The sequence below is a fragment of the Cygnus atratus genome, chromosome 20, assembly GCF_013377495.2.
Source record: "Cygnus atratus isolate AKBS03 ecotype Queensland, Australia chromosome 20, CAtr_DNAZoo_HiC_assembly, whole genome shotgun sequence".
NCBI lineage: Eukaryota > Metazoa > Chordata > Aves > Anseriformes > Anatidae > Cygnus > Cygnus atratus.
The window spans coordinates 7,931,808-7,959,034 of record NC_066381.1 but is presented as its reverse complement, the minus strand read 5'-3'; the positions used below and the strand labels follow the sequence as shown (position 1 = coordinate 7,959,034).

General features: G+C 36.9%; 1 protein-coding gene across 1 annotated transcript; it reads right to left on the bottom strand.

Annotated features, from left to right (window-relative positions):
* Nucleotides 1-5: 5 nt before the first annotated feature.
* On the bottom strand, nucleotides 6-27,227 carry TRPV3 (transient receptor potential cation channel subfamily V member 3). Its single transcript, XM_035561164.1, has 19 exons — nucleotides 26,300-27,227; nucleotides 20,936-21,044; nucleotides 16,659-16,781; nucleotides 13,249-13,353; nucleotides 11,465-11,544; nucleotides 10,244-10,384; nucleotides 9,397-9,573; nucleotides 9,051-9,191; nucleotides 8,328-8,608; nucleotides 7,420-7,596; nucleotides 6,211-6,369; nucleotides 5,660-5,761; nucleotides 5,040-5,113; nucleotides 3,942-4,107; nucleotides 3,326-3,392; nucleotides 2,671-2,942; nucleotides 1,763-1,875; nucleotides 1,002-1,072; nucleotides 6-100 (listed from the first exon to the last, which is right to left on the bottom strand). The coding sequence occupies exons 3-19, from the start codon at nucleotides 16,775-16,777 to the stop codon at nucleotides 6-8; spliced, it is 2,340 nt and encodes a 779-aa protein (XP_035417057.1). The 5' UTR covers nucleotides 16,778-16,781; nucleotides 20,936-21,044; nucleotides 26,300-27,227.

Here is a 27,227-nt window from a genome sequence, read left to right as displayed (position 1 = left end):
AACAACTAAACAGAAGTTTCAGGCAAATCATCCATTTCTTCAAACGTATTCAGGGTTGTTTTGCTATTAGTTCTTGAATTATCTTGAACTTTGCTTGGATCTGCAAAAAAGTGCATTATAAACAAAACGGGATATGGTAGAAACTGTATATGCAAGACCAAATTTTTGCAAAACTAATTTTTTTTAAACACATGCATTTATTTAAACAGTAAGTTGTCAGTTTGCTACCATATCTTATACAAAGTTTTCTGTCTGCCCCTTTTCATTGTTGCTGTTATCATTCTACTAAGCAATATAAATGTTAATTGACTAAAGAACAAACTGCAAAACAAATCTCTCAGATCCTCACATGCCCTTATCATACACTCTGATGTTTGTTCCCAGAAGGACATCTGACACCTCAAAGTTAGGTCATTTCTCTATTACACTTCCAACACTGTCAGCAGATTGGTATCTTGAATTTCCTGGTTAACATTTACAAGGAGCCATTTGTCATCCAATGTATATCGCAAAACAAACATGAATGTTCTAGGGCTAAAACATAGCAAACTACTGTATTGTTAGGTAGAATCAGTCTGATTTCTTGCTAAATTTTGCAATGCTATCTGTAACTATTCAAGGAGGAAATTAATGTAGTTTGTGACAGCTGTTTCAGAACAAAAAATATTTTGTCTGTTCTTCACTCTTATACCGTTCAAATACCTTAAGAAAATGTAAAACTTAGATCAAGTGTAACTGCTTAGAGAAAAATAAATATGGTAACATCACCATGTTTCAGTACCAAGGCATAAATAATGAGAGTTGTACACAAACCTCTCTCCAAATTTTTAAAAATAATTTAACACCCCTACCATACTAGCCATGAGTTTCCCTAGCAGTAAACAGAGTTTTTGAATATCTAGGTTACACAAGTTTATATTTTTAAAGGTATAAAACTACATCAAGGCATTTCTAAGGAAAAAAAGATTTCACAAATACGGCGGTGTAAAATTCAGCAGTACCTGTTGGCCCTGGATCTTCATTAATAAATGAAACATGCGTTTTCCACTCGGTCCATCTCACTTCATTAATCCTGTTTATATTGTATATAAATTATGTTATTAGCACGCATTCTCTCCTAGCTACATAGCTGCACTTCCCCTTTTATTTCCTCATTCCGTCTTGGGATTGCCATGGTTTACCATCAACACCTGCCTTACTAACACTAAAAAGCCGACTGTCTTTTGCAGTGTTACGCATTGTATGTAGATGGGAATGATACTCAGACTATTTTGTAATTCCATACGTTATGAGGATAGTCTTGAAACTCCCATTAAATATTTGAGTGTTTTTCATAAAACAGCATAGAAACATTTTCTTCAATATGCTAATCATATCAATTAGCAATTAATTCTAAATATAATTACTTTTAAGTTAACATTCAAAGGTGATTATGACAAAAATGATATCTCCTGCAAGCAAATCTGACACTTCTACATTAAAAACATATCTGAGGTTGAAAATCGGTTTTCTTATAAAACATTGTCTACACGAAAAACTTATGTGTTTTCCCTTTTCTTAAGCAATAGATCACAACTGAAAAACCCAAATGGGGTTTTTGTACAGTTAATGTATTTACTATTTCTTCTTATAAAAAGCTATGTATTAAAAGCAGAAGATATTTTGTACAGATGTATAAAATATTTCAGTCTTTTGAAGAGAAATAACCTTGAAGAGAGATACAGAGCATAATCAACAGCACAATATTCTAACTTTGCTTTACCTTAAGCACACCCTCGTGTCATTTTCAGCCACTTTACACCGTTCTCCCAGTTGGAATTTTTTCCTCAAAGATTTTGGTAAGAATTTTTCAAATTCCAAAATGGTTCTAGCTCGCTATTAACAATAAATAGTAACATGAGTATGGTTAACTATATTCAGAAATGTCTGCATATGCAGTTTTTGAGCTCCATCTTTCATTACAACATGTTATACCCTCCCATCCACCATCTATAATTGATACAGACATCAGCAGTAGTAAATAATATGGAATGTCACTTGTTGTTTGGCATATGCAATTAGGTAGTCCACAACTTCCTCTAGTTAGACCCAGCTCAGGAGGCACGCTCAAAGTAGACTCAGTGGTTAGGGTTTAACACCAATACCTTCATACCAACACTCTGCCATAGGGCTATATATCCTTCAGTGGGATGCTGCCCATCACTGAAAGCAACTCCAGTCCTAATTCTGACTGCATTCGTGATTACAGTTTGGGACTCAGAAAGCATGCTTAGGTGAAATATGAGAAATCAGAGTGAACTCATGCATTGTGCAAGTTCAAGGGATGAAATAGCAAAGTATGCTGTGTTACAGATTTCTGGGCAGATAGTGAAACACACCTTCCTGGTGACGTACCTATGGGAATGAAAGTCACAAAGCTACGTGACAGCACGTGGGATTGAAAATTCAAGCCATAAGATTACCTTTAGGATAGCTATTAATTCTGAAGTTATCAGGATATCCTTATACTAAACATATATATTTCCATTTTTTGTACACATATGCAAATGGAGATTCTCAGTGTCAATACCTGTCCCCTTCTATCAGCACAATAAGTGACCACAGATACAGCTTAGAAGATTTTGGCCAATGCATCAATTCTTCATTAAGCAAGCTAACTCACAAACAAACCTGGAGTTTCCAGATGTGCTCACTCTCTTTAGAAATATCTTCCACTGTTTCTCCCATTAATGCAATAAGCATGTTCAAGAGAAGAACAAAAGTCAACACAACATAAGTTATGAGGAGCAGAAGAAATAGCACAGGATACTTTGAATTTTGCTGGATCTCCAGATCACCCAGTCCTAGAGTGAGCTTAAAAAGATCCATCAGAACAGGTCCCAGACTGCTGTTGGAATGGCACTCATTGCCGTTTTGGCAAGTTTCAATCAATGCAGCAAGAGCTGAGGAAAAAGCACGAGAAAATTTTAATCACAATAATGCTTTATTTATACATCACATTTTATCCTGAAGAATTCAAAAAGCACTGCATAATAAATAGCTACAGCTGCCCAGCAACATACGCACCAGCAGCTAGATGACAGATTACCAAAAGGAAACAGAAAGTGCCCACATGCAAATGAAATTGCAAGCAATTGATCAAAAGCCAAATTACTTATCTGTTCAGATAGTTTCTAGGTAGACTTTAAATCTCTAAACTTGGCTTTTTAATGTCCAGAAGAAACCCCAACATGAGCTCTCATCATGACAATAGGGTTCTTATTCATAATAATGCCAAAATTTTTACTCACACGGAGCACCAGTGCTTTTCTCCAGTAATATTTACCTACGCCAAATCCCAGCAAAAACACGATATAGACAACTAAAAATTTTATCACATCTTGCAGGATGACCTAAAAATTAAATTAAATATTTATCAGGAATTAAAATTGAGAACTAGTTTTATGCTTATATATTCTGCCAGCATACATGTGCAGTACACACTGAAGTATCAGATCGTTTTCATTAAGCAAACTGATTGTAGCCTCAGTGGGAAGAGAAGACTTAGGTCTGATATATTTTTAATCTTGCAAGTAAGAGCCTGGTACGTTGTGTACTTCTAATGGTGACTGTAACTGCACAATATAGGCATTAAACCTATGATGAAATTAAATAACAGAACTCTTTTATTTGAAAATCACAAACACAAATTACTTGCATATTTAACAAAATAAAATCTTACTTTTAAGATTCAAGGTAGTCTCTGCTATTGAAGTTACACAGTAGATTATATACATTATTTCAGCAGAATGCAAAAATAAGAAATTTCAATATGAATTATAAAATACATCCAAATTGTTGAACATGCTTCATTAGGGTTGTATAGATAAGCAATCACTGTAACAAGGCAGATAAAAAAACAAACAAACAACAACAAAAAAAAACCACAAACCAATACTTGCCTTTTGAATCATAACGCTGTATATTCCCATGGACTGGAAACCTCTGGTGAAATAGAGCATATTAGCCCATCCTAGGGCCATTGCCAAAACAAGACACACGAGGTGTTCTTTGTAGGAAAACAAGTACAAAAAGACAGAGAAGATCACAAGCAAAGCTTGTATAAAACTGTTAAAAAAACACACGTATGTAAAAGGGAAATTACTAGAACAAAACCAACAGCATCACGGAAAAATACGAAAATGACTTGTTTCTTATGCTTGAATTCTAATTTCATATTGCATTCCATTCCCCATTATGAACATAACCTATATAATTTAACAATAAAATAGATGACTTAAGAAAGTGTAAGTATATTAATATATCATGATTATGTTTATTAAAGCTTAATTTAAGTAAACCCTTCTCCCCAGAATAGCTGGCCAATTGATTTTGCTGACAAGATATTAGGAATTCTTAATACCATCTCTTGAAGCAGCTTAATTAAAGCTCTAGTCTAACAAAATGTTTCTATGAAACTCTCTGCAAGGAAAACACTAAGAGAACATGTGATGCACTCTGATAGGGTATAGACCAGATCCTTGGAAGCTCAAGATTGATATTAGCATGATTGTAGAAAGAGAAAGAAGAGTATAGTTAAGACACCTCTTTTTACTGATCACACAATCTTATTCTAGAAAGGAGAGGGAATCGTCTGTGATCAAGACCAGCTGATGGGATACTCCCATCAGCCAGCTGAACCAGCTTTATGTTATTTTTCCTTCCTGGAGGAGTTAAAAACTAGATCTGGTTTATTAAAAAGATTTCTTAAACACATTTCTCTATATACAGCATGAAGAGATACAGCACCTGGAGGAGATAAAGACAGTCTGTACTTTGGGGAAAAATACAGGCTGTACACATCAACGCCCAGTATTGTTATTGATCAGTGAAAGCACTAGTGTGTGAATACAGAAAAGCTGCATGGAAGATTACATCCATCCCTCTGAAAACTAATAATCTAAAGAAAATTGAGCATCTGCTCCAGGAATCATTCTCTGTGACCACAGGATAGATAAGTATTATATAGAGAGTATAAAATATATGCATGACAGACTTACAATGCAAAGTGGAACCACGCATCTGAGAGAATTGACTGCAGGTCTGAGGGCCTAAGCAGAAAGATGGCTACACTCTATGTAAACAGATAAATATAATACAGAAATGGTAGTAAGAAAAAGCAGGGCTCAAAATCATTTTTTTTCAAAATCATGCATTTGAAGTTGGTCTTCTAAAAATCTATTGATAAGACAAGATGATAGCTTCTAGAATTAAAAACATTTTACGGGGCTGTAACAGCAGAGTCTCAATTTCTATCATCTTTGGCATAATTTAACAACTAGATACTGTTTTTAATTACTGATAGTATATGGTAAAAATTATGCCCTGCTTTTTTCTGTTATAGGTTCTAATTCAACACCGTACTTAATCCCAGTAATTAGACAACATTAGTGTCATATAAATATAAAATCTCTTTGTCTTAAGAATTCCAAAGGAGAATCCCTCACATATTTACACACAGAGCAATACAGCCATATTCAAATAAATATCTAGGGTCATTCAGAATGAGTGATGTATTCTGCCAAATACTTTTAGACATTACACAAATCATCAGCATATTCATAAATCTAGACAAGTTCTTTACCTACTTTGTTATGTATTTGTTATTTAAAAGTCTTACCTCTTTTATGGCTAAAAATATTGCTCCTAACATAACCATCACCTGTCCTGATAACTGCAGCCATCCCACACCACGCGTTAGAGCTAGTGGGTAAGGTGGAGCCTGCAAGATAGGTCCAAAATGAAAGACTGAGTTCCATATCTGAAGGGAAAAAGGCAAAGTAACCAGAAGCTTCATGTATTTAGCTCTCTGGGTACCCAATTTCTGCCATTACACTGAGAGTTTAATTCATGGTGTATTTACAGGGAATAGCAGAGGTTTCTTTCCTAAAAGAAAAGCAAAACCCCTCCCCACACTTTTAGAAACTTAACTGTTTTTGTATTGTGTGGCTTTTGGGTCACTTTCACAAAACGCAAATATGATTATTTCCTCTGTTACGTCTCTTCCTTCCAGATGCAAAGACCTGATCTGGGAGAACCTGGTCTCACTGTAGCCAGATAATCTGATATCTGGTTCTGGTGTTTTTTTTGTACTCACCAGCATTTTAAAAACAGATCAGGAAGTACTATTGCATTTTAAAGCAGTAAAGTTTGTTAAGTTACTGTACTCACTTCATTTTCATTAGGTCTGTGGTAGGAAACTAACGTCAGTGTTACATTGTATAGGAAATAAAAACAACATGACATAAAAAACATGTGTCGTGCAAACTTCTTCCATTTCATTCGCAGCAGTGAATTCAGAGGCTCCAAAGTCAGCATTTCATGACGATTCTGTAGAAAACAAACAAACAAACAATTAAGATTTGAACTTTTCCCCTGGAAGGAAACTCAGATGATTTCAGGTATGTATTTTATAAATTTCATTCAGTATCTTGCTGATCTAGAAACACATTTGTACTCAAATATATACATCAGACCCTAAATTTACAAGATACAATGGGCCAACTCCAATTCAAGCTGTGATAACCTGCCATGCTTTGGTAAACTGTGATTGTGATAAAACTGTAGTGTGAACTTCTGCACTTGCTTTGTACAGAAGTTTTATGACAGTTTTTTTATTTAGCAAATGTCAAATTCTGGCTTTGAAAAGCTAAAGTTTTGTGATAAAGTTCTACCCTAGATGCCTAAAATACATATATGTGAGGTAAAGTTTTTATTAAGTAAATATACAACCCTATGGCTTCCATGACTGTTAATAGCACCTTCTTTTAGAACATCTGTATACAATACATAAGTTAATTGTAGTAATTGCATTAATAGGACAAAACAGGGTGTTGTTCTGACAGCCTAAGAACACTTCATATGCCATGAAAAGAAACAGTAGCACAGCAATAATGGTATTAGTAAAGACAGGGAACTCCTGTCCACAGGCTTTTATAGGTGCTAAGCATTTCATAAGGGCACAGAACAGAAAACACCACCCCTGCCTCCAAAACCTGATGAGACGCAATTTGCTGAGGACAGGTGGAGTATCCTGTGAATGCATTGCTGTTTGCTTGCCCTGTTCTCAAGAGCTTTCTTAGGCAGCTGCCAGTGACCAAACCATGGAGGAATTATACTAGTTTTGGTCTGACCATGCTTCAAATGTAGAAAAAGAAACACTCCCAAAATACTTAGCCAAAGTTTAAGGATCTGAATCCATATTCACTTACAGCTGAGAATCTACAGAGATATAAAATTAACCTTGCTCCCAATACAAAACTAAGAAGCAGAAGTTATCATTTACTGTTTTACAAATTCTTCAGTCAAATGTGTAGGCTAACGCACCTGAAATGAGTATACTGCTAGAAAATATATGAATTTTAGTAATAGACAACTTACACCAATATTCGTATTATAAACAATAATCTCCAATACTGAATTGTCCGTGGTGGTATCTAGTTCTGTCAGATCATAAAGAGAAGACTGAACGGGACCATAAGCCCAGTCTGTGAATTTTCTTGACAGGCTCCTGTTAGGCTTATCTCTTATCTCTCTGCTCAGGATGTATTTCAGAATCTAAAACATTAACAGAATCATTCGTAAGCAGCTGCATTCTTCATGGGAAAGGAGAAAGCACACTGATATACTTGCTAAAACCCATACCTTATATATACTGTCACATTTGTTAGAGCAGTGCAATTCAATATATTTGTAATTCCGTCATTTAATAAGTGGTGTTAGAGGTTACAGACCTCCAGGAAATAAATATAGTATTTTAATGCCTCTGGCTTTTCTATCAGAGAGATTTTTCTACAGGATGAAAGCACAATTTTCCATGAGTTCACATTTCCCTTAACTTAATCAATTACTTTCTAAATTAACCCATTGTCAACTCTTTACCACAACACAGATGATATATGGGGGCCAAATTCCACAGCAGCCTAAGAGAGCAGTACTAGTGAGTCTTCTGAAATTATACGAAGATTTTATATTGTATAATAGTAGTTTTGTAATCAATGCAATACTTCTGAGTTTCAGTACAATAGAAAGGTTTGCAAGGCTGTTTTTAAATAGCATGGATACAGAAAGGTGTTGTCAGAGGAAAGCCTTGAAGAGCAGAAGCAACATTGCAATAGAAATTTTTGCTTTTATTTTGAACAAAATTGTCTCACTGAATGCTACTGATATATAGTACAGCATAACCAGCATGTAAAACTATATGCTAGAGCACTAATGTCTGAGTACATGGTTGGCCTTGACTCTCTCTATACTTAATTTCTCTTAGGTACTACTGAACTAATACTTACCTCTAATTTCCCAGTTTTTGCAGCTAATTGTAGTGGTGTCAAACCATCCTTGTTCCTTGCTGTTTCCAAATTTCTGTCTTTACTTTTCAACAAAATCATATCATACATTCTGATTACAAAGTCATTCTGAGTTTTAAAGTCCTCTGCAACAGTAACTAATGCATGCAAGATATTGTTTCCTCTGGAATCCTGAGAAGTAATATTAGTCCTGGTATTGTCCATTAACAGCTGAATTATGTCTGGTTGATTGGTACATGCAGCTAACGCCAGTGCAGTTTCACCTACAAAATTATAAAATGTAACATCTGTTCATGTTTTATTATAAGAATTAAAATCGTATTATAGGATTGACTGTACTAAGAACCTTTGTATTTGAAAGCACATTTAAATATTGATTATTTTTAATTTGGCTCTTGGTTTAGAAAAACTTAATTTGCATGAAAACATTATTTGGAGAAAATCTTCAGATTCAAATCTGTGCCGTTTTATTTGCTATTCAGCATTTAATAATTGTTTTACAAGTATTTCTGAGGGTTTATAATACATTGTACTCTGGCAAGTTACTTTACATAAGGTACTGTGATGTTTTTATATCTTGTGATGTGACTTTCTTAATGTAGGTTTAGCTAATAGTAATGATCCACACTTGCCCATCTTCCATACTGTCTTACTTGTTTGGGTATTCCTTCCTGCCCTTTGGAGAGAGATCACGTTTCTACTTACCAAAATAAAAGCCTTCATGCTTATGTTTGGGATTAAAGAAAATACCCTGGGCGTGAGCATTGACATCAGCTCCTTTTTCTATAAGGCTCTGAGTGATTTCATATTGTCTTCTTTCAATGGCAATATTTAGAGCTGTCTGGCCTGAAACAGCAGACGCAGGTATTTAGTGTGAAATCTCTTAAGCACATTATGAAACATTAATGATGTTTCACAACAGATAGCACCAGTAACAATGAATAAAAGTTGTTTCAGGAATTTAAATCATTCTTAGAATGTTGGAAGAAAACATTACATTTATTGATGGTATATTTAACCATATGCCTGAATTGGTATCAGATGGCAGTACCTTTATACGCCTCTTCTGTGTATGCTGCATTGATAAACCTCTCCAAAATACCATTTTCTTCTGCAAAGGAGAGTAGCGTATTCACGATCTCATTTGTGTTTTGGTTGATGTTCAGTAGAGCTTTCATCAGACACGTTTTGCCAGTATCTGAAGCTGTGAATTTTTTCATCAGATAATCTGTAAGAAAAAATTTTGAGATTAGGTCATGTTAGGCTTCATTATTTAAGTGGAAGAAAAATAATTCTAACCTTTTGTTTATTTGGGGTGGGACCTGGGGGATATATATGATATTATTTAGCAAGCAATTACTCCTTGTTCACTCTCTATTTCAGCTACTTTGTGAGATGACACATTCAGAGATGTGGTACTGATTAATAAGGTAGCCAGTGTATTTGGTTTCTTTTTCAGATATCCCACTGCCATGGTAAATCCAGACAAACCCCAAACCCTTTCGTAACTTCCCTACCCACTCTGCCATGCTAACATATACATCACAAACCCTCTCTATATTGCAATTAGACTGACTACAGGGTGATAGAGACATCAGCTTTGAGTCTCATACTGCAAAAGGCTAACTTAGGTACGGCTCTGGGAATACTGTGCAGATAGACCCTCAGCATATCATAAACAGTGGACAAATATTCTCCAGTGTTGCCTCAGAGGCAGCAAGGAGGTAGCTTTTTGAGTATCTTAATCTTTCATTTAGAAATAAGAAATGGCATATATTTAATTGAAAACAAGTGACTTCAAATTCACTTGCAAGTAGCTGCTGCATTTCCTAGTTTTAGACTATACATATGCTGCCGGAAGTGGTATCAGTATTCCTTCAGGTAACTCCACTGCTTACCTGGCACAGTCATGTTTGTACATGCATTTGATCTTTCCTTCAGCTCTGCGAGCAGACCTTGCAATTCTTCTACATTCCCCTCAGATACTGCTCGAAATATGTATCTTTTCAACTTCTTCCGGGCACTTGTCTGCTCAGGACCTTGTGATATGTTAGCACTGAATTATCAAAAATAATAATGAAATTGCTGAATCAGTTTAGTTGGGTTTATTTTATTTTCTGCACAAGAGGAAGAAGAAATGCAATTACTTACACCAGACTACATATACTGGCCCTATTCCCATATATATGTATATATATAACTTGGCATAGATCTCTGTTTCTGTAGATTGCTTATTTGCAGAGAAGTGGCTATTGAGAGCTTTTTATAATGACAATGTACATTTTTCAAGTGATTTTGTTTTGCATTTTTGTTAGTTTGTCCATTTTTCTAAAACAAAGGCTGAGAAATACTAATGAATGTGGTTCTTTCCACTTTTCTTTATAGCGTCTTCAGTATTACTCCCCTCTGTGCTTCTCTGACCTGTCTACAACTTTATGACTTCAGTGCCTGAAGTTATCTGATGCTGCACTCCAGCTGCACCCAACCCACTCACAGCAGAAGATTGTTTTTAATCTCACATCTTCTTACACAACTTTCCTGGTCATACGTTACTCTGGAATGATTTAATACTTAACCCCCAGTCAGAAATACTCCCAGCTGATTTCCTTTGGAAGCCTCATTAATGCATCAGCTATGTATCTTCTCTTCACAGTGAGATTAGTTACCAGGATTACTAGTCCTCAGAAGTGTTAAGAAAGTACATTTTGTTCATTCCATCAAGCTAACAAAGATTTCTTAATACTGATTGAAATAGAGGGCAGTGTTTCACCTCTAAAAGAAATATTTTCTAGCTCATGAGAGTTGGCTTTTGAAGGAAAAATACATTGTACATTGTATGGTTGCTAAACAATACTGGTTTCTGGGCATTTTCTCATGCCTTTTTGTACATAAGGGTTTGGATCCTGTGTTGTTATCTACGAAACGGAAATTATATATGAAGAATCCTCATACTAAATATGAGATTTGAGAAAAGCAGAAGTTAGAGTTGTTCACTTCAAAGTTTAATTATTGAAGATTAAGAAAGGCATAGGTATCTTACTTCTGAAAAATGTCAAACAAAATTGGTGATATCTACCCTATGATAGACTTAATCTGTAGAAAATGTACTACTCACCAACTGTCTACGTTAGGGCTATATTCAGTCACGTCATCCTGAAGAGACTGTGGGGAATCCATATCTTCCCCATTTCCAGATGCACTGCAGAAAACAAAAAGCATAACTGCTAAGTCAAGAAGATATTGGAAGACATTTTGCCAAATTGCATGAAGAATCAGTTAATACTAGGAAGCAGTATCTACAGTAAAACTGAAATTAATCTAATTTGACACTGACATTAATTTTATCATTTTATCTCCCTTGTATATTTTCAAATGAGTGGTAAGAAGGATGAGACCCAAAGGATTTTATTATATTTAAAAAAATCCTTAGGAAAGCCACATGTTTTGTGTTTTACTATGTTATTTCATACGTTTTACTATGTTATTTTACTATGTTATTTCATTATAGATCTGTGGGAGATTTTTTCTTCTTTTTTTTTTTTTTAATGTTCAGTGTTCGTTATGCAACATCCTGAGTGCTGCACCTTGAAGCTTACATTCTTCCTTTTCACATCCTTAATTTGTCATCTGACACAAAACAAGTGTTAAATCAGTATGGGTTGCAAACAAACAACGAAAGTGATTTAAACATTTACTACGCAGTACACTGTAGGCAACTCAAGAACATTTTGCAGCTGACTGAGATGGAAGCCTCAGCTAAAAGAAATCGAATACATATTTAGGTAATACATATTTAGGAAATACATATTTAGGTAATACATATTTAGGAAATACATATTTAGGAAATAAATTTAAAGGATCTCAGTGCCATTAGTATTTTGTAATTACTTATGCCATTTCCAGACATTCCTAAAGGCAGATCTGACTTAAAAATGAATTGATGGCAATTTTTTTCACTTGTAATTTTTTTTTCTATAATGTTCAGATTTGATGAACTATCACCGGTTAATAACTCCGGGAGACTAAACTATTAGCTATTGACAAAGTGGATGTACGGACAAAAATGCAAGCATTTAACATTGCCCTGCAGATATATATTTGAAACAAAGGTGGTCGCTCAGAGTCCATTCTTATTCAGTCCATCACTTCTCTGCAGAAAACCGTGAGGAATCCGGTGACAAAGCATATGTGTGTCTTGTGCAGGTTTGTCCCTGAATGAGAGGCAGAAACTTTGATACCCTTCCTTTGAAACCAAAATAAAATGGTCAGCTAATTCCAAAAAGCTGACCAGATATCCATCAAACACAAAAACATTTGATAATTCTGAGCTTATGCTAAATTTGATGCATTTTCCCTTATTCATAATCACTGGCTTTTAGTACCACTCAAATTTTTAAAAATTTGGTGCACTCTAGCCAGTCATATTTTTTCCCTATTCATTCAGCGTAAATGGCTGCCTTAAATATCTCAGACTCAGTATCTTCATGTTGTTTGGTAGTTAATGAGCAACAGAGCAAAGATATTAGCACACAGAGCTGGGAATGTGGTTTGCTAAATTAAGCTGTGGTTTTCACCTAGCAGAAAACACACAAAGGTGTGTATGGCATTTGTACTAACATATCCCAAATAAGGGGCTTAGAAAAAAATAAAAGAAGATAGTATTGATTTTAAATTAATTCAAATTTGAGGCCTGATTTATTCGCTGTAAATGATAGCAGTAGATAAAGATAAATTATCTAGCAACAACTGACCTCCAATGGAGATCCGTCTTTGAAGTGACCAAAATCTATGAAAAGCCATGTGAAATTTTAGCTCTGAAGTATAAGGAGAAATATGGAGTAGCTGCTGAAAATAAAATAGATATATTTGCAATATGACTACTGCATATGCACCTATAACTTACCATGGACGAATATTTGAATCCATTGGTTTTGAAAACACAGGGGGAGATGTGTTATTTGGAGTTGCATTGCTTTCAAAACCATCGATCTCCAGAAAGAAGTGTGAACTGTTGAACACATTGCATTAAAAATATTAGTTAAAAAAAGCAAACTGAACCATAAAATAAACAAAGCAGTACATGTAAATGCCTGGGACAATGCTGACAGTTTAAATTTGCTGGCATTATATCTAATAAGATGATGGAAAGAGGCTTGTCTATTTTTGCCTGGGAGGATCCCAGACTCCAACATTTAGGCAGCGTCCAGTACTTACATGCTGGCAGATGGGCAAAAGATCTCAAGATATTTTTAGGAGGCATGGCATCAGGTCCTGACATGTCTAAGCAACTACACCATCAACCTAAAAACAGCCTTGCATCTGACTTCTGTGCAAAGGGCTAAATGCAAAGCCATACATTTATTGAACAGACATACATATATGCATACACACACAGATATGTGAATATGCTCACTCTTCTACTGCAGCCCCTATTTCTCCAGCCAGGAGCCATCAAATTAGATCATTCCAAACCCATCAGCAGTGATAAACATTAAATCAGAAAGTTTGAAAGGTCACATGTTTAATGACATAAGACATTTTCACCCTCCAGAACTGAATCTTGTCAGTCAGTGCATGACATTTAACAATGTCTAGCTAACAAATAACTATTTATAGGAAAAAGGAATGAAATTTGAAACAACACAGAAAAGCGAATATGAGAAGAATTGGAAGATTTAGCCTTTTAAAAGCCTGCAGAGCTGGGAGGCAAAGTCAATTGGTTGTTATTACTAGATCTCATTAATCCACACTACATTTCATCTAAGACAGGGGAGTTTTGGTGGTGAACGTAGTGACTCCCACAAGGCTTCTCATTCAGAAACTGTCTTACATATCTAAAATGTTCCAGTAGTCACCTGAAAAATATCTCCAATTCACTTAATATATGTGGTTTAGTCCCTAGGGTATTTCTTCCTTTCTTTTAACTGCATCTCCCCCAAAGAATCCTGTTGAATCGAAGTACACATACTGATGCTAAAATGCAGTATGTTATTAGGACACTACTGAACAACCCATTGATATCTGCTAAAAATAGCACGATCTAATAATGGCCCTAGTTCATATCATTTTCCAATCTCTTGGGGATCCCAGTGTTAATTCACTGTGTGTAGGTGTTTAAACTTATATGACCTTTTAACATTCAAGATGTGCCACTTCTGCCTAGCATGACAGTGTCCCTGAAATTACCTAGGCATAGAGTACTCTTCAGAGTACAGGAAAAAACCTAGACAGAAACAGGACCGTTGCCATCACTTCTACCACACTCACCAGATTCGCAGCTGCTGTAAATCACTGTTGTTTCACTGGGATCTTGGCAGAGAGACTAAGGAGGGGTGAAAACACCATGGGTTCATCCTGCTTTTGCATTCCCTGGCTATGATGTGCAGGATCTGTCCCAACAGCTGTTGGAGACTACAATGAATCTACAGAAAGCCAGAAGTGCTGCACTTCAGGCTTAGCTGGACCATCCCACCTGCACTTGGCTCAGCACCAGGAGGAGATGGTGTGCTACAGGCTGATGTCTCTCCTAGGAGTGTGTTCATGTGCAACCAAAAGCTATACAACAGCTATGAAGTAGGCCCTGTTTTGGAGGCTGACATACCTAACCTATATTGGTATGTGGGTTATGTGGGGATAACATGGGGGGAAGGGGAGGGAGAACAAAAACCACCATGCAGAGTGGACAACTGCCAAAAAATAACCAAGTGCGTACGTGGCCATGGTGCATACTGTCAGGAACACTGCCCACAAACATAATCAGGCTCTGACAACGTTGGCAGCACTCCTCCCCAGCGTGCCTGTTGGTTTTCCTGTGCTTAATTACATACTGCCAGTCCACCCAAATACCAGCAGCTTCAAGAAGGGGAAGTCACTGTCTTTTCATAAAGTACACATGGCCAATACATTTGCCAAATGAGAAATGCTACCCATGGAAATGCACTAGCTGCTTAGTGGCACAGTATACCAGAAGGAAGCATTTTGAAGCAATAGAAGTACAGCAGCATGGAAACATGTAATTAATAGAACACGTTAAACCACTGCATTAAAATTCACGTGATCTTCATTCCTTATACTACAGGAATGTTGGTGGTCACACCCTGAGCTGCTGGTAAAGAGATGGCAAAACCCCCAAGGTTACTGTTACTGATGCCACAAAACTGAATGGGAGATAGGAGATTAACTAAGTGAAGGGTAGCATTTGCCACTGTTTGCCAGTATTTGTTTTAACTATAAATCTTCCATGGAATTGCCCATTTTTGGAGTACTAGGTATATTGCAAGCTGTTCAGATACCTCATCTCCCCATTCTACAAGCAAAGTGCAGCAATTCAAATGAAGAGCTTCTCTTTTTAAATTTAATGACAGGAGGAGAAATTGGGCCACCCAGGCAGTGGGTCTCAAATAACTTATGACACCTTTTCTGTAGAAAGTGATTCCTCTGATTATTAAGAAATTATAAATGTCAGAATAGCCACAATTGCCTAGGCCTTCAGAGGTTCAAAAATTACTATAATAGCTAGTAATTAGCCACAGAGTGAAAAGTTTATGAATGAAAATCCATCCTCAGTCTACAATAACTTAGGTAATTTCAATAACGTAGTATCATGGATGAATTACTGCTTCTATTTCTCTATTCATATTAAATTCAAACCCTTAATCATTGTATTAATTCTCTAGCATAAAATACGAATTAAAGTGAATATTTTATAAAATAAGAAATCTCATTAATCAGAATTACGAAAAATAGAGTGAATTCAGGTTTCTGTTTGTAATAGGATTTCCCAAACCTCCTGCTCTACCCAGCCCTTATTCTTTAATTCCACCTCTGTCTCCCCATAATCATTTACATTCTCATGTGATGCTGAATTTGAAATGTCCCTTTTTTTCAGGCCAGCATCTTTTATATGAAACCTGGTGTACCCTGCCATGTGATCACTTTACATTCTCCTATTGAAATGCTGACCATTAATAGACCACAATCTCGTAAGTTTATACAGGTATATAGATTGGATGCAGAAAGCCTACCTGATAGGAGACACTAACTTAGGCTGGTGCTTGAGTCTGATGTCTCTAGGATAGGGGTTACGTATTTGTCCCATCAGGGTGAACACATTATACGTCTAAGTAAGCAGGATACTCTTCCACTTACAAACAGTATAAGCACACCATTTTTTGAAGGCACCTTCTGTTTATCAGGTCTATCTCATCCATATATGTAGCATGAATAAAGATGTTAGTGATACTGCAGTGCAAATATCTACTATAGTAGATATAACAGGGAGTTGTAATGTTTTAGAGTGAGCGAGAGTCCTACCTTTTCTTTGTGGGAGTGCTCTCAGTTGGCTTTTTCTCTTGCTGGTTTGAAGGGGGAATACCAGATGGATTTGTTTTCTTGCCCATTAGTGGAACAATTTCTTTGTTATCTTTAATCATATTTCTGCAGTAGATAGAATCACAGTTACTTAACACTTGTACATTTCAAGAAAGTATAGTGACGAAATCGCCTGTTTACAATCTCTTCACATGTGAACACGCAACTCTTAGTATTTTTTCATTTTTCAGTTATCAGGCACATACATGTTATTTTGTGTGTCAAGGCTGGAGGGTTATAGTCAAGACTGATTAAATTACATTCTAGGAGAAGTTCCATTACAAGTGGAAAATCCACACCATAAATCCAGGAGAACTGAAACTTCAAGTATGTGCCCAAATTAAACTGAAGGGTGTTTGTCAGTCACAATGCCAGTATATCTTATATAGAGAAATGCAAAGAGCACAATGTTCTCTTTGGCTTTCATAAGTTGCCCTAAAATGTGTGCATATTTACAGTTATTCTAAGTAGTCAGTTCTTAAAGAATGTAACTTTAGAAAAGTGGCATATTTCAGAAAGATCTGTGCAGCAGGTACGATGTGGGAAGGGAGGTTTCATACATGAAGGGTAGTGAACACAGAAAAAGCCCTGAAATTTTTGAATGCATGAGAACAGCAGAAGCAGAAGTCAGACTCTAAATACTGTACACAGCCCGAACTCAGCTAAACAAATGGTCACATGAATGACATCGAGGACTTTTGTGTGCTGTCAACATTTCTCAACATTTCTTTGGGGAAAAAAAAAGTTATGACTCTGCTGTATGGAAATGATCACCAGCACATAACATAAACAGACGTTAATGCATGTTATCTGCTTATAAACGCTCATAACATGAATTCTGTAATTAATGAAGAATAATTATCTTCCTGTTTCTCAACATAATACTCAAGGGCATCATTTTAAATCACCAACGATAACCTGAAAGCAAAAAAGGTGAATTTAGGATCCTTTAAAATTCACTAAATGTAGAAACAGTAAGTTTTGCAAGGTCATGGTTCCATTCCCAAGCAAATCAGGGGAGTGTCCTCCATACCCAAGGATTTTATAAAAATCATTTGCATGCAGGATTGAACAAAAAGAACTACATGTTCTTCCTTTCCTACATCCATTTCCCATAACGTGACAAATGTACATACAAACTTTCTACTTCTGTCTCAAGATACAGAAAGTAGATTGTGAAGCATGTTTGAAAAGACATGACGCCTAGTGTGGAAAAGGAGACAGGCATATCAAATATTTGAATATAAATCCGTTAATGTATATATGAGAGATGTTTACATATAGGACATTTTCCATCCCAAATACAGAGAACTGAGACTTTATAAGGCCCAAATACATGGAAGTGCAGTTGTTATTTCTTTTCACTAACTCAGAGAAAAAATCTAAAATATTGGAAAGTACTGCCTAACTTGAAAGGGTTGGCGTAAAAAACAATAATGAAAATAAAATTTTGCGTTTTCTACCACCGGTAGGCATGTTTACAAGACAGATGTGATATCATACCAGTGCAACTCAGAAATACGCCACGTAGATGCATGTCCTAAGAACTCATATCACAGTATTCATAGAAATAATTTATAAAGGACAAATTTGATTTACTTAGTACACTTGCATACAAAGGAAATGGTAGCTTGCACCACAATTAGTGAACAGAAAAACTGAACTTGGGTATTACATATTTGAAGTAGGAAAAAAGTTTTGTCCATGCCTTTGAAAATGTAGTTCATACAGTTTTCAGACACATGTTGTATGAGTTAATAGACAGATAAACGTTTTATCTTAGCACAGCTAAAGCAAGTTATTGTTGTGCTTAGTTCATAAATAATTCTGCGATTTACTTCTTACCAAGTGATTTTAGAATACACAGCAGTTTATGAGCAGAGAAAAGACATTTCCCATCCGGAGGAAGAGGCAAATGTGGTATTTGACATAAATAAATTACAGGGGACTACAATAAGATGGAGATGGGCACTAAACAGCTTTACAAAAGCAGCGACTTCATAGGAAAAGAATAGTTGGAAACAGACCAGTAGGTCAAAAAATGTGTCAACAAAATGTGATGCCAAGTTGAGAGGGACACAGCTGGCACATGTCAAAGTTACAGGGGTCAGAGGGAGCAGTTGCAAGAGCTGGAGAAAATAAAGACCAAAGTTAAAATCTGTGAAACACAATGGACACAGGGAAGAGCCTTTGATTCGTGAGCAATGCTAGAGCTGCTCAGATATAGCACCACATTTCTGCATGGCCCATCTACAGGGGGAGCAATACAAAAGCCCCACCTGCAGCTAATTTTCACTGCAGACATTTTAGCAATGACTTGAGAGCAGGCAACATCATTTAAGAGAGGTGAAAATAGTCAAAGGTAGTACTGAAGTTTATTTAGGTGATGAAAGACTACTGAACCATCAGTGATTTAATGAAACAATTTAGGGAGGAAAAGAGGAAAGGTTCAGTTTTGAACACATGGACTACTGCTTTCAAAGGCACATCTAAGATTTGACTCTCAGCCACAGAGACTATTTTAAATGAGATGTCAGAGTGCACACAAGTAAATAACTGCAGGCACAATGGTAGAAGTACCTTGCTACAGTGCTGAAGTAGTGTCTGCTTCTCATTTTTAATCACGATTAATTGCATGTCTAGATGAAAACTGAGCCTGGGCTTTTGACAGTATGTCCTACAGAACTCAGTTCCTGTTTTAGCTATACTCATGCAAATCTCATGAAAGTTAACAGAGCTTTTTTATGCTTATCAGCTTCTTCCCTCCCTCTGTCTTGTTAGTTTAATGACCAACTGCTTTCATCATCATCTTCCTGTGCACTACCATTTTATGTAATCTATGAGGTACGGAGAAAAACAGTGCAACAGTCTGGAGAAGTTCAGGTAATAAATATTGTAGCCTACGTAACCTGATACAGAATGTCATCTTTTGTTGTAACTTTTTTTTTTTCATAATCTGGTTAATTGTTGCTTACAGGCTGTCAAAGAAGCGGTTTATTTGAAGTGGGCAGTGAGACAAAAATACCGTGTTAATTTTAGTATTAAGAATTATTTTGAGGAGTATTCTGAGAACACTGAGGACTCGATACGTCACCTCCAGTGTGGTGGGGATATGGAAAGGACATTTATCTGTAATGATGAATGGGACTCTGCCACTTTTTCAGTATGTTACGTGCTATCACAGACTCACCTTGTGCTTACCTGAGACAAAGAAAAATCATACATATTAGTATCTCTATAGATCAATGACAGTATAAACACAGTGGCTAAAAAGAGAATCGTACAAATAAAAAGAAACATTTATCTGTGCTATCGTGGCACAAAGGTCTCTTCTTCCTTAGGGGCAGAGGAGAGGAAGTGATTACCAATAGCTGTTTCATTCACAGGACCCTTCAAACATCCACAGCACAGACCGTGATGCTTTCTAGCACCTATGAAATAATTCTTACTACCTCATAAAAAGAAATCCCCTTTCCCAGAGGAACTGTAGTAAAAGTCCATTTTGAATTTTGTGTGCTATTTATGGTATATAAATCCGATCAGCAGAAATCACACTTGATAAAAAGAGATTCACCTTTCTGTAAGATTTTCAAACTTTCTGTAAGATTTTCTAACTTTTGAGGGGCTGTAGTAAACCTCAAGCACTATGAAAAAGTCATTTTCTTCTTGGTGAGAATTTTTTTCTTTTCCTATGAAGGTTTTACCTAACAGGAATTTTAAAAGTCTCTGTGAAAAACAATGTTCTTCTGTGTGGAAAGTCCTTTAAAATTATTTACCTGTTTATCTCCAAATTTAATAAAAAGAAGAAATTTTAGTGAGCTGAAATAAAAACTATTCTGCTCAGCCAGGTATTCTGCTTTTGACAGTCACAACAGTGACTGAACCTTTTAGTAGGAGATGAAAATGCTTTTTAAGGTTAGCCTGTATGTCAGTATATTTTGGATCCCCTTACCACAGAAATTAGGAAGTATCACAATGCATCAGGCCGAGAAGTATAAATTTCATAACACATATTTCATAACTTCTGAATGCCTGAGGAGTTCATGTGGCACATCTTGGGAGAAAGACTGATTTATAAATTTGAAAAACAGCAACAAGCACAATAGAAAAGTATTCTCCAGTTGAAAGATATATTCAGTGAAGATAGTTTAGCAGATTTCATTCTCCACAAAAGCATCACACCTACACCAAACACCCACAGAAGCTCTCAGAGAACTTACCCTGTTTACAAAACTTGCATTTCAGTATAAAGAAGGCAGCTCCAAATGGTACGAATGAAGTTCAGGTTTAGGGCCCGCTGACACTTCGACAACATCCAAAGAGACTGATCTGCCAAATGAGTAAAACTATATTCAAGCTCAAAACTATCCTAAAAACGCAAAAACACCCTTCTTCAGTCATCCGGTTTGCTCAGCTGTTGGAAAGCACAGATAAGCACAGCATTGGAGTACTGCAGCCTTACTGGGTTTGTTACATCTGAAATTAGGCAGCAGAGAGAAACTTGCTAGACAACAAACTCTTTACTTCATAGCTGCCAAAGTGGGATGACACACACACACGCAATAATTATATACTGAAATATTACTAAAGCTGAGTCGCTTACAGATGACTTAATAGTAGCAGTAGAATATCTCAAACGATCACAGTGCTCTGCAGTTTACATACTGTATTCAAAAGAAAATGGTTATGCACATGCATTTGGGTTGTAAATGACATCCCTTAATGTCATGCTTAGTTTATTATATATTACGGAACTATTCAGAAAGCACAAAGCAAAAATGAGAAAACGATCCTGCTAAGTGCTCCAGAAAGCAAACATTTCTGCTATCACTTCGAAAAAGTAGAAATGGGCTTAGAAAATATTACACTTTCATAGCGATAATGTCAGTGAAAACATGGTGGGTGTGTTTAGATCTTTCCCTATCTGCATATTTTCTGATGAATGTGTACCCTTAGGGTCTGTGGGGATACAAACAGGCGTTTCACATAAACAGTGCTAGTGTTACTTCTTGCTATGCGAACTACGGGGAATGGCGTTTTTCAGCTTTGCTAGTTTTGAGCTGTTGAGCAATGGTTAATATAGACTCCTTTTCTGGGACATGCCAGAAGAGTAACCATAAGTTCTTCTGCTCTCCTAATAGAATATTTCCACTATCACCAGAAATAGTACACTTAAAATTTGTATGTCTTTGCAGTGAGGCCAAAGAGATGGGTATAGAGCTCCTCTTTCCTTTACTTGATTAAAAGGTGTGAGTTCAAGGGGAACTGTGCAGGCCTGAAAACCAGAAATCTTTCTCCAGCTGTAAATAAGGTAAGAAAGAGTCAAGTGTGTTTTTTTTGTTTCCTTTTTTTTTTTTTGGTAGGAAATGGATAGAGAATTTGGAAATACAAACATAAAATACCTTTAGGATGTTTCTGGTAATGAATCAGCTTCCACAGAACAGCACGGTGAAAAGGGCCATGCCTACACCAGTTTGATTTGGCATTAGGAGAGCATTGGTTGGATGAGCTGAGCACAAATCCAGCTTTGCCTGACACAAATTTATGATGATATATTCCAAACCCTGCACTGGGTAAAGTTGTTCACGCCTTGTCAAATGACTGCCTAAGCTAATATGCTGCAGTCTAGAGTCAGTTGCTTTGATGAACTCTTAGCTGCTTGTCTAACCACCTGGAATAAGGACTGAATACTGGCATTTAATCTTGCCTGGGAGAACATCGGCTTAGTTCTCCACATAAACTACAAGAGACTGTTTAATTGAAGTCACTCTGAGCTGGAGTACTGCATGTGAAAATAGGCAAAGTCAGATTAAATCTGGTGAGGGTGCATTTAAGGACTCTTTGCTTTAACTCTCCTATAAACCACAGTAGAAGAGCAGTTAAATTCCTTTGCTATGGAGAGAAAATTAGTTTGGCAGCAAGCAGTACTTTGAACTTAGAAAGCTATATCTGAAAGCACCCAGACCTGTGTGGTTTAGCAGAATATAGGACCTATCAGTGTGGTCTATTTATAACATCATGGCAGTTATCCAAAACGAAAAACTGGGACAAGCTACAGCAAGAGTCAGAGCCCTGTATCAAACCTGCCTATGAAAAGGTGTAGAAGACTGTAAGAGCTGTAAAAATTCACACGCCCAAGAATTACACTTCACCCTGGCTGGTATATGTTAACAGCTTCTCCTTCCATTATGAGGACAGCCTTGGCTTGCTAAACCTAAGTGTGGCCTTTTCCATGCAATTGTCAGATTCACAAACCATGAGCACAGACTGTTTCTAGCTAATCTTCCTGAAAACAGGTAAGAACATCATGTGCTACACATAGGTGTTGTGAGCCTGAACAGAGAATTTTTAAGGGTAAACTTAAAAGACAGGAAATGAGAGGCAGAACTATAGTAAGTCACATCTGTGCAACCATTTTCTTATAGTTTTAATTATTAACCCACTTAACCTTTATGTTCCCTGACCTGTTCCACTCTGAGATTTCTGACAAGCCATGAAACGTTTTGCAATAGTCTGTATCACGGCTATGCAGACCACTTTATAGAGTTTTACAACGGCTACCAGATGCTTCAGTTAGAGATATGCCATAAAGTTCAAGAACATTAATAACTAGGCACATATCTATGAAAAATTACTTCAAGACCTTAGATCTGGATAGTCTGCACAGCACCAATAAGCAGCAGACGCCTTATCTGGCATTCATTATTTTGTTTTTCTAGCAAGTGCTAGACTCACTAGAAAATAAAATGAACAAGATGAAGGAAGCCCCAGATGGGAGGGATTGAGCATTTGGAGAGCTGCCACTTGACATCAGCGAGTCAGAATTGCATTTTGTGTTCTGCTGACATGTGACATAATCTGAGTTAAACCTGAATTAGGAAGTTATTCAGATTTTATATTTAATTCTGTGATTTTCAGTACCCCAACAGGGAGTCACTACGAGGAAAAGTCATTGTCTAAAAAGCATTTTTAACATTAACAGGTAACAGCATGGATAATTGTAAATTACTTATTGTCAGCATTCCATTCCCCAAGCTCCTTAAAACCTTAAGTACTAAAACACTGTGCATGCCAACTACCAGTAGCAGCCCAATTCCCCTGAGCATAGTGTTTAATTGATTCATAAGAGTCTTTCATGATTTTTTCACTGTGGAAAAAATGAACTTAAATTCTCTTTGTTTCTGTGAAAAGGGATTCAGAGGTGTTGGTCTGTTGTGGGAAGACTCCAAAAGATCTATGGTTTTAAAAGAATGTATGTGCATTTAATGCAAGTAATACATTTTATACTGAAGAACCACATGAAGATGTACTTCTGTAGGGTATGCTAAGAAGGGTAAGATACTATCAGTTTCCCACAGACTTTCCAGCTAACTTTCCAGCAGATGAAGAGACAGAAAGGATGTGGGAGAGAACAGGAAAATCACAAGTGTGGCCACGGTGCTACTCTAACAGAGCTCAGAAAGGCTGCTTTGCTGCTCACTGTGTTTTAAGGTAGTGTAAATGCTGCAGTTGTTCCAGGGGAAGTGATGCTGTAACAAGGCAGAGATCTGATCTCAGTGGCTTGCTTGCTAATATTGAACTCCCGATTTGGGGAGCCAGATTTTTTTAGTACTTATTCATTCCCCAGCCTTAATAGGATTCACGCTATTGATTTCTCTTCAGTCAGCTATGATAAGGAGTCAGTTGTCTCTCTTGCAACATCTTTTTTATATCACCAGTAAAAAGATATGTCGTCCCATCTCAAATTGACAGATTGACCTTGATCCTTAGCACCTTCCTTCAGTTTTACACAAACTTTATAAGAGAAAAATAATAAAACAGCTATTGCTTAATAGATCAGTGTTACTGTCCCTCATTTTCCCCTACAAAAGAATGGAATCACATAGAATTCTATGTGAATTCAAAGAGATGTTTTTTGCATTTTAAAGGCTGCTTTTTCTCTTCTCACAATACAAGTATCATCTCAGATGGAAAACCTCCCCTATATTTGCATGCCAGCATTTCCCCATTTTAAAGATAAATTCAGTCAGTTCTGTAAATGCTTTAGTCTTTTTTTTTTTTAAATTAAGAATTATACATGATTTTTCACCTTGAAAATCATACCTTGATTTACAGATGTTGTTAAAGGTTTCTGTTCCTCACTTTTTTTTTTAAACTATTCTTACTCTGAGGAGTTGAGAATAAAGGACTATGAGGAACATCAGAAGTCTGTACTGACTTTGTACAGTGCTAACACTTTTGGACACATTTTGCTTTATAAAAGCAACTAGTAATAAACATTTTCAGATTCAGAGACTTCAGCTTGAAGAATTAAAATAGTATACTCCTGACTGTTCTTCAAGAACATAGCTTCAGTAATATTTTCATAAAATGTTCTCCCGTTCCTCCACTCAAAGTTGAGCTTGTTCCAGGATCATATCTGTGTGCTGCTTCACACACGTATGAAGAGCTTTGCCTACTGCTTCAAACAACTGAATAGCATTTGCAAATATTTAAGTAGCATGCTTACAAACCATGAGATAAGAGATTGTTTTGTGCAGCTGAGCAACAGAGAAATAAATTAGCCTGTAAGTGTTTGACCATCATCTAACAGGAAACAGCCTGGGGGAAGAATCCTTCCAGAAAAATACTGGGATATCGCCTGCCAGTTGGTATAGTCCAGACTGCAGGGGCAAGTCAGCCTCTTCAGCAATATCGTTATGTTCATTTGCATAACATTCAGGCCTGGATATTTTATTCCTCAGAGATTCCTGCCATAAAAGAGCAATCCCATTCCCAAATTGATAGAGAAGTTACTGTAGGCTCCATCACAAGTATACTCCCTGCAACTATGTCTCTGTGCATCTTATTTTTCCTTCAGGCAAACAAGAGAGATGAGCCTGATGCACTGAAAGAACAGCATTATTGTTGGGACTGCCAGAATCACTGAACAGTCAGACACCCCAGTTATTTCCTATTTCCCCAAACTACTTTTTATGGACCCAATTCAAGCAGCTTTCTCTAGCTGCAGTTCTGATACCCCTAGACTCCTGCCTATGACAGTAAGCAACACTGCCCATGACATTCCTCAGCCAGTCTGAGTAGATCCAGCACAGCAGTGCCCTGAACCATGGCTACAGCTCACAGGGGCTACTCTAATATAGAAAAAGTAGGAGAGGGAAAAAAAAAAAAAAGCTGATCCCATATCTCAGCTGCTACCCATTCCCTCATAGAAAGGAAAAGGAGGAATACCCTCCTTCCTCCCGCTCCTTATACTCTTTTACCACCTGCTAATGTGGTCACTTCCACCTGAATCTCTCTAATTCCTCCAGCTGTGGCCCATTCTCTATATAGACACGAGCTCAGTCCTAAATGAGCTGAAATCAGTGTAGTAAAAATCCACATCATATGAGTAGCATTGGAATTTGACTTCAGGTCACGTTTATCCCCTCTCCTGGCAAAGTTACAGGGGACTACGTAAGCACAAGATAATAATAAGTGATAGGATGAATGACTTTTTCTTGCTCGTTTTCCTGTATCTGTGCTACTGGTAGCATCCCCTGCCACTCCCATGGCACATAGTAACAGCGCAGACCTACAAAGACCTTTGTCAGTCGTCAGTCCATCGATGAGTGCTGTGCTGGGCACTTCTTGTGTCTGTCTTGTGTGCACGTGCTGTCTTCTGGTGCTGTAGGTCACAGGCTATGCAGGGTCAGTGGTGGAGGCTCGCTTGGGTATGAAACCTTCTGAGGTTTCTATTTGAGGAAAGAAATAAAAACAGTTTTAAGACCATAAAACAGGCAATTTTCCCTTCCACTGATTCTGACTTAGGGGTCACCCAGAAAGACACCACATCTACAGGAACCAACGCGTAACACCTCATTGCAAGCTTTCAAAGCACAAACTTGGCTGTTCTGAGCCTCACAGTCCCAACTAGGTCAGGGTTGTTCTACAGCTATTTCAGAGTGAGTCTGTACCCTTAGTAAATCTTCAGTTGTGGTGCATAGTTTCTGGTAACGCTTAGCAGCGCAGGGGAATTAAGCAATATGAAAATGCCTCAAGGAATACACCGTGAACAAAGTGTGCCCCACCTATACACTACATTTTTTTTTGCTCACATCTGTTCGGCTGTTGTTTGACTTATTAGCCTTTCCAGGCTAATCATCAAAACTGGTCAGGAACCTTAATGTTATAATAATTTCACATTGAACTAGTAGTTTGGTCATTTGATGGTTCAGTCAAAGGAGCATCAAATCTCCTTCTTTAAAAGAAAAAAAAAATCATCAGTCTCATCCATCTGCATCTGTGGAATAGTTCTTTCCCCTTCAAAGATCGAGTTAGAGATTGAGAAAAAAAATGAAGGAAACAAAAATTCACCCACTAGCAGGTTATATACTGAGATCTAAACTTCACTTCAACTGTAGCAGCATATCAGACGCTCATTAACAAAATAAAGTCCCTGCAGGTCCCTTCCACTTGCTGTCAAGCTCTTTCTGGGAAATAAGTGAAGCAGAATTCAAGGCGAACATTGAC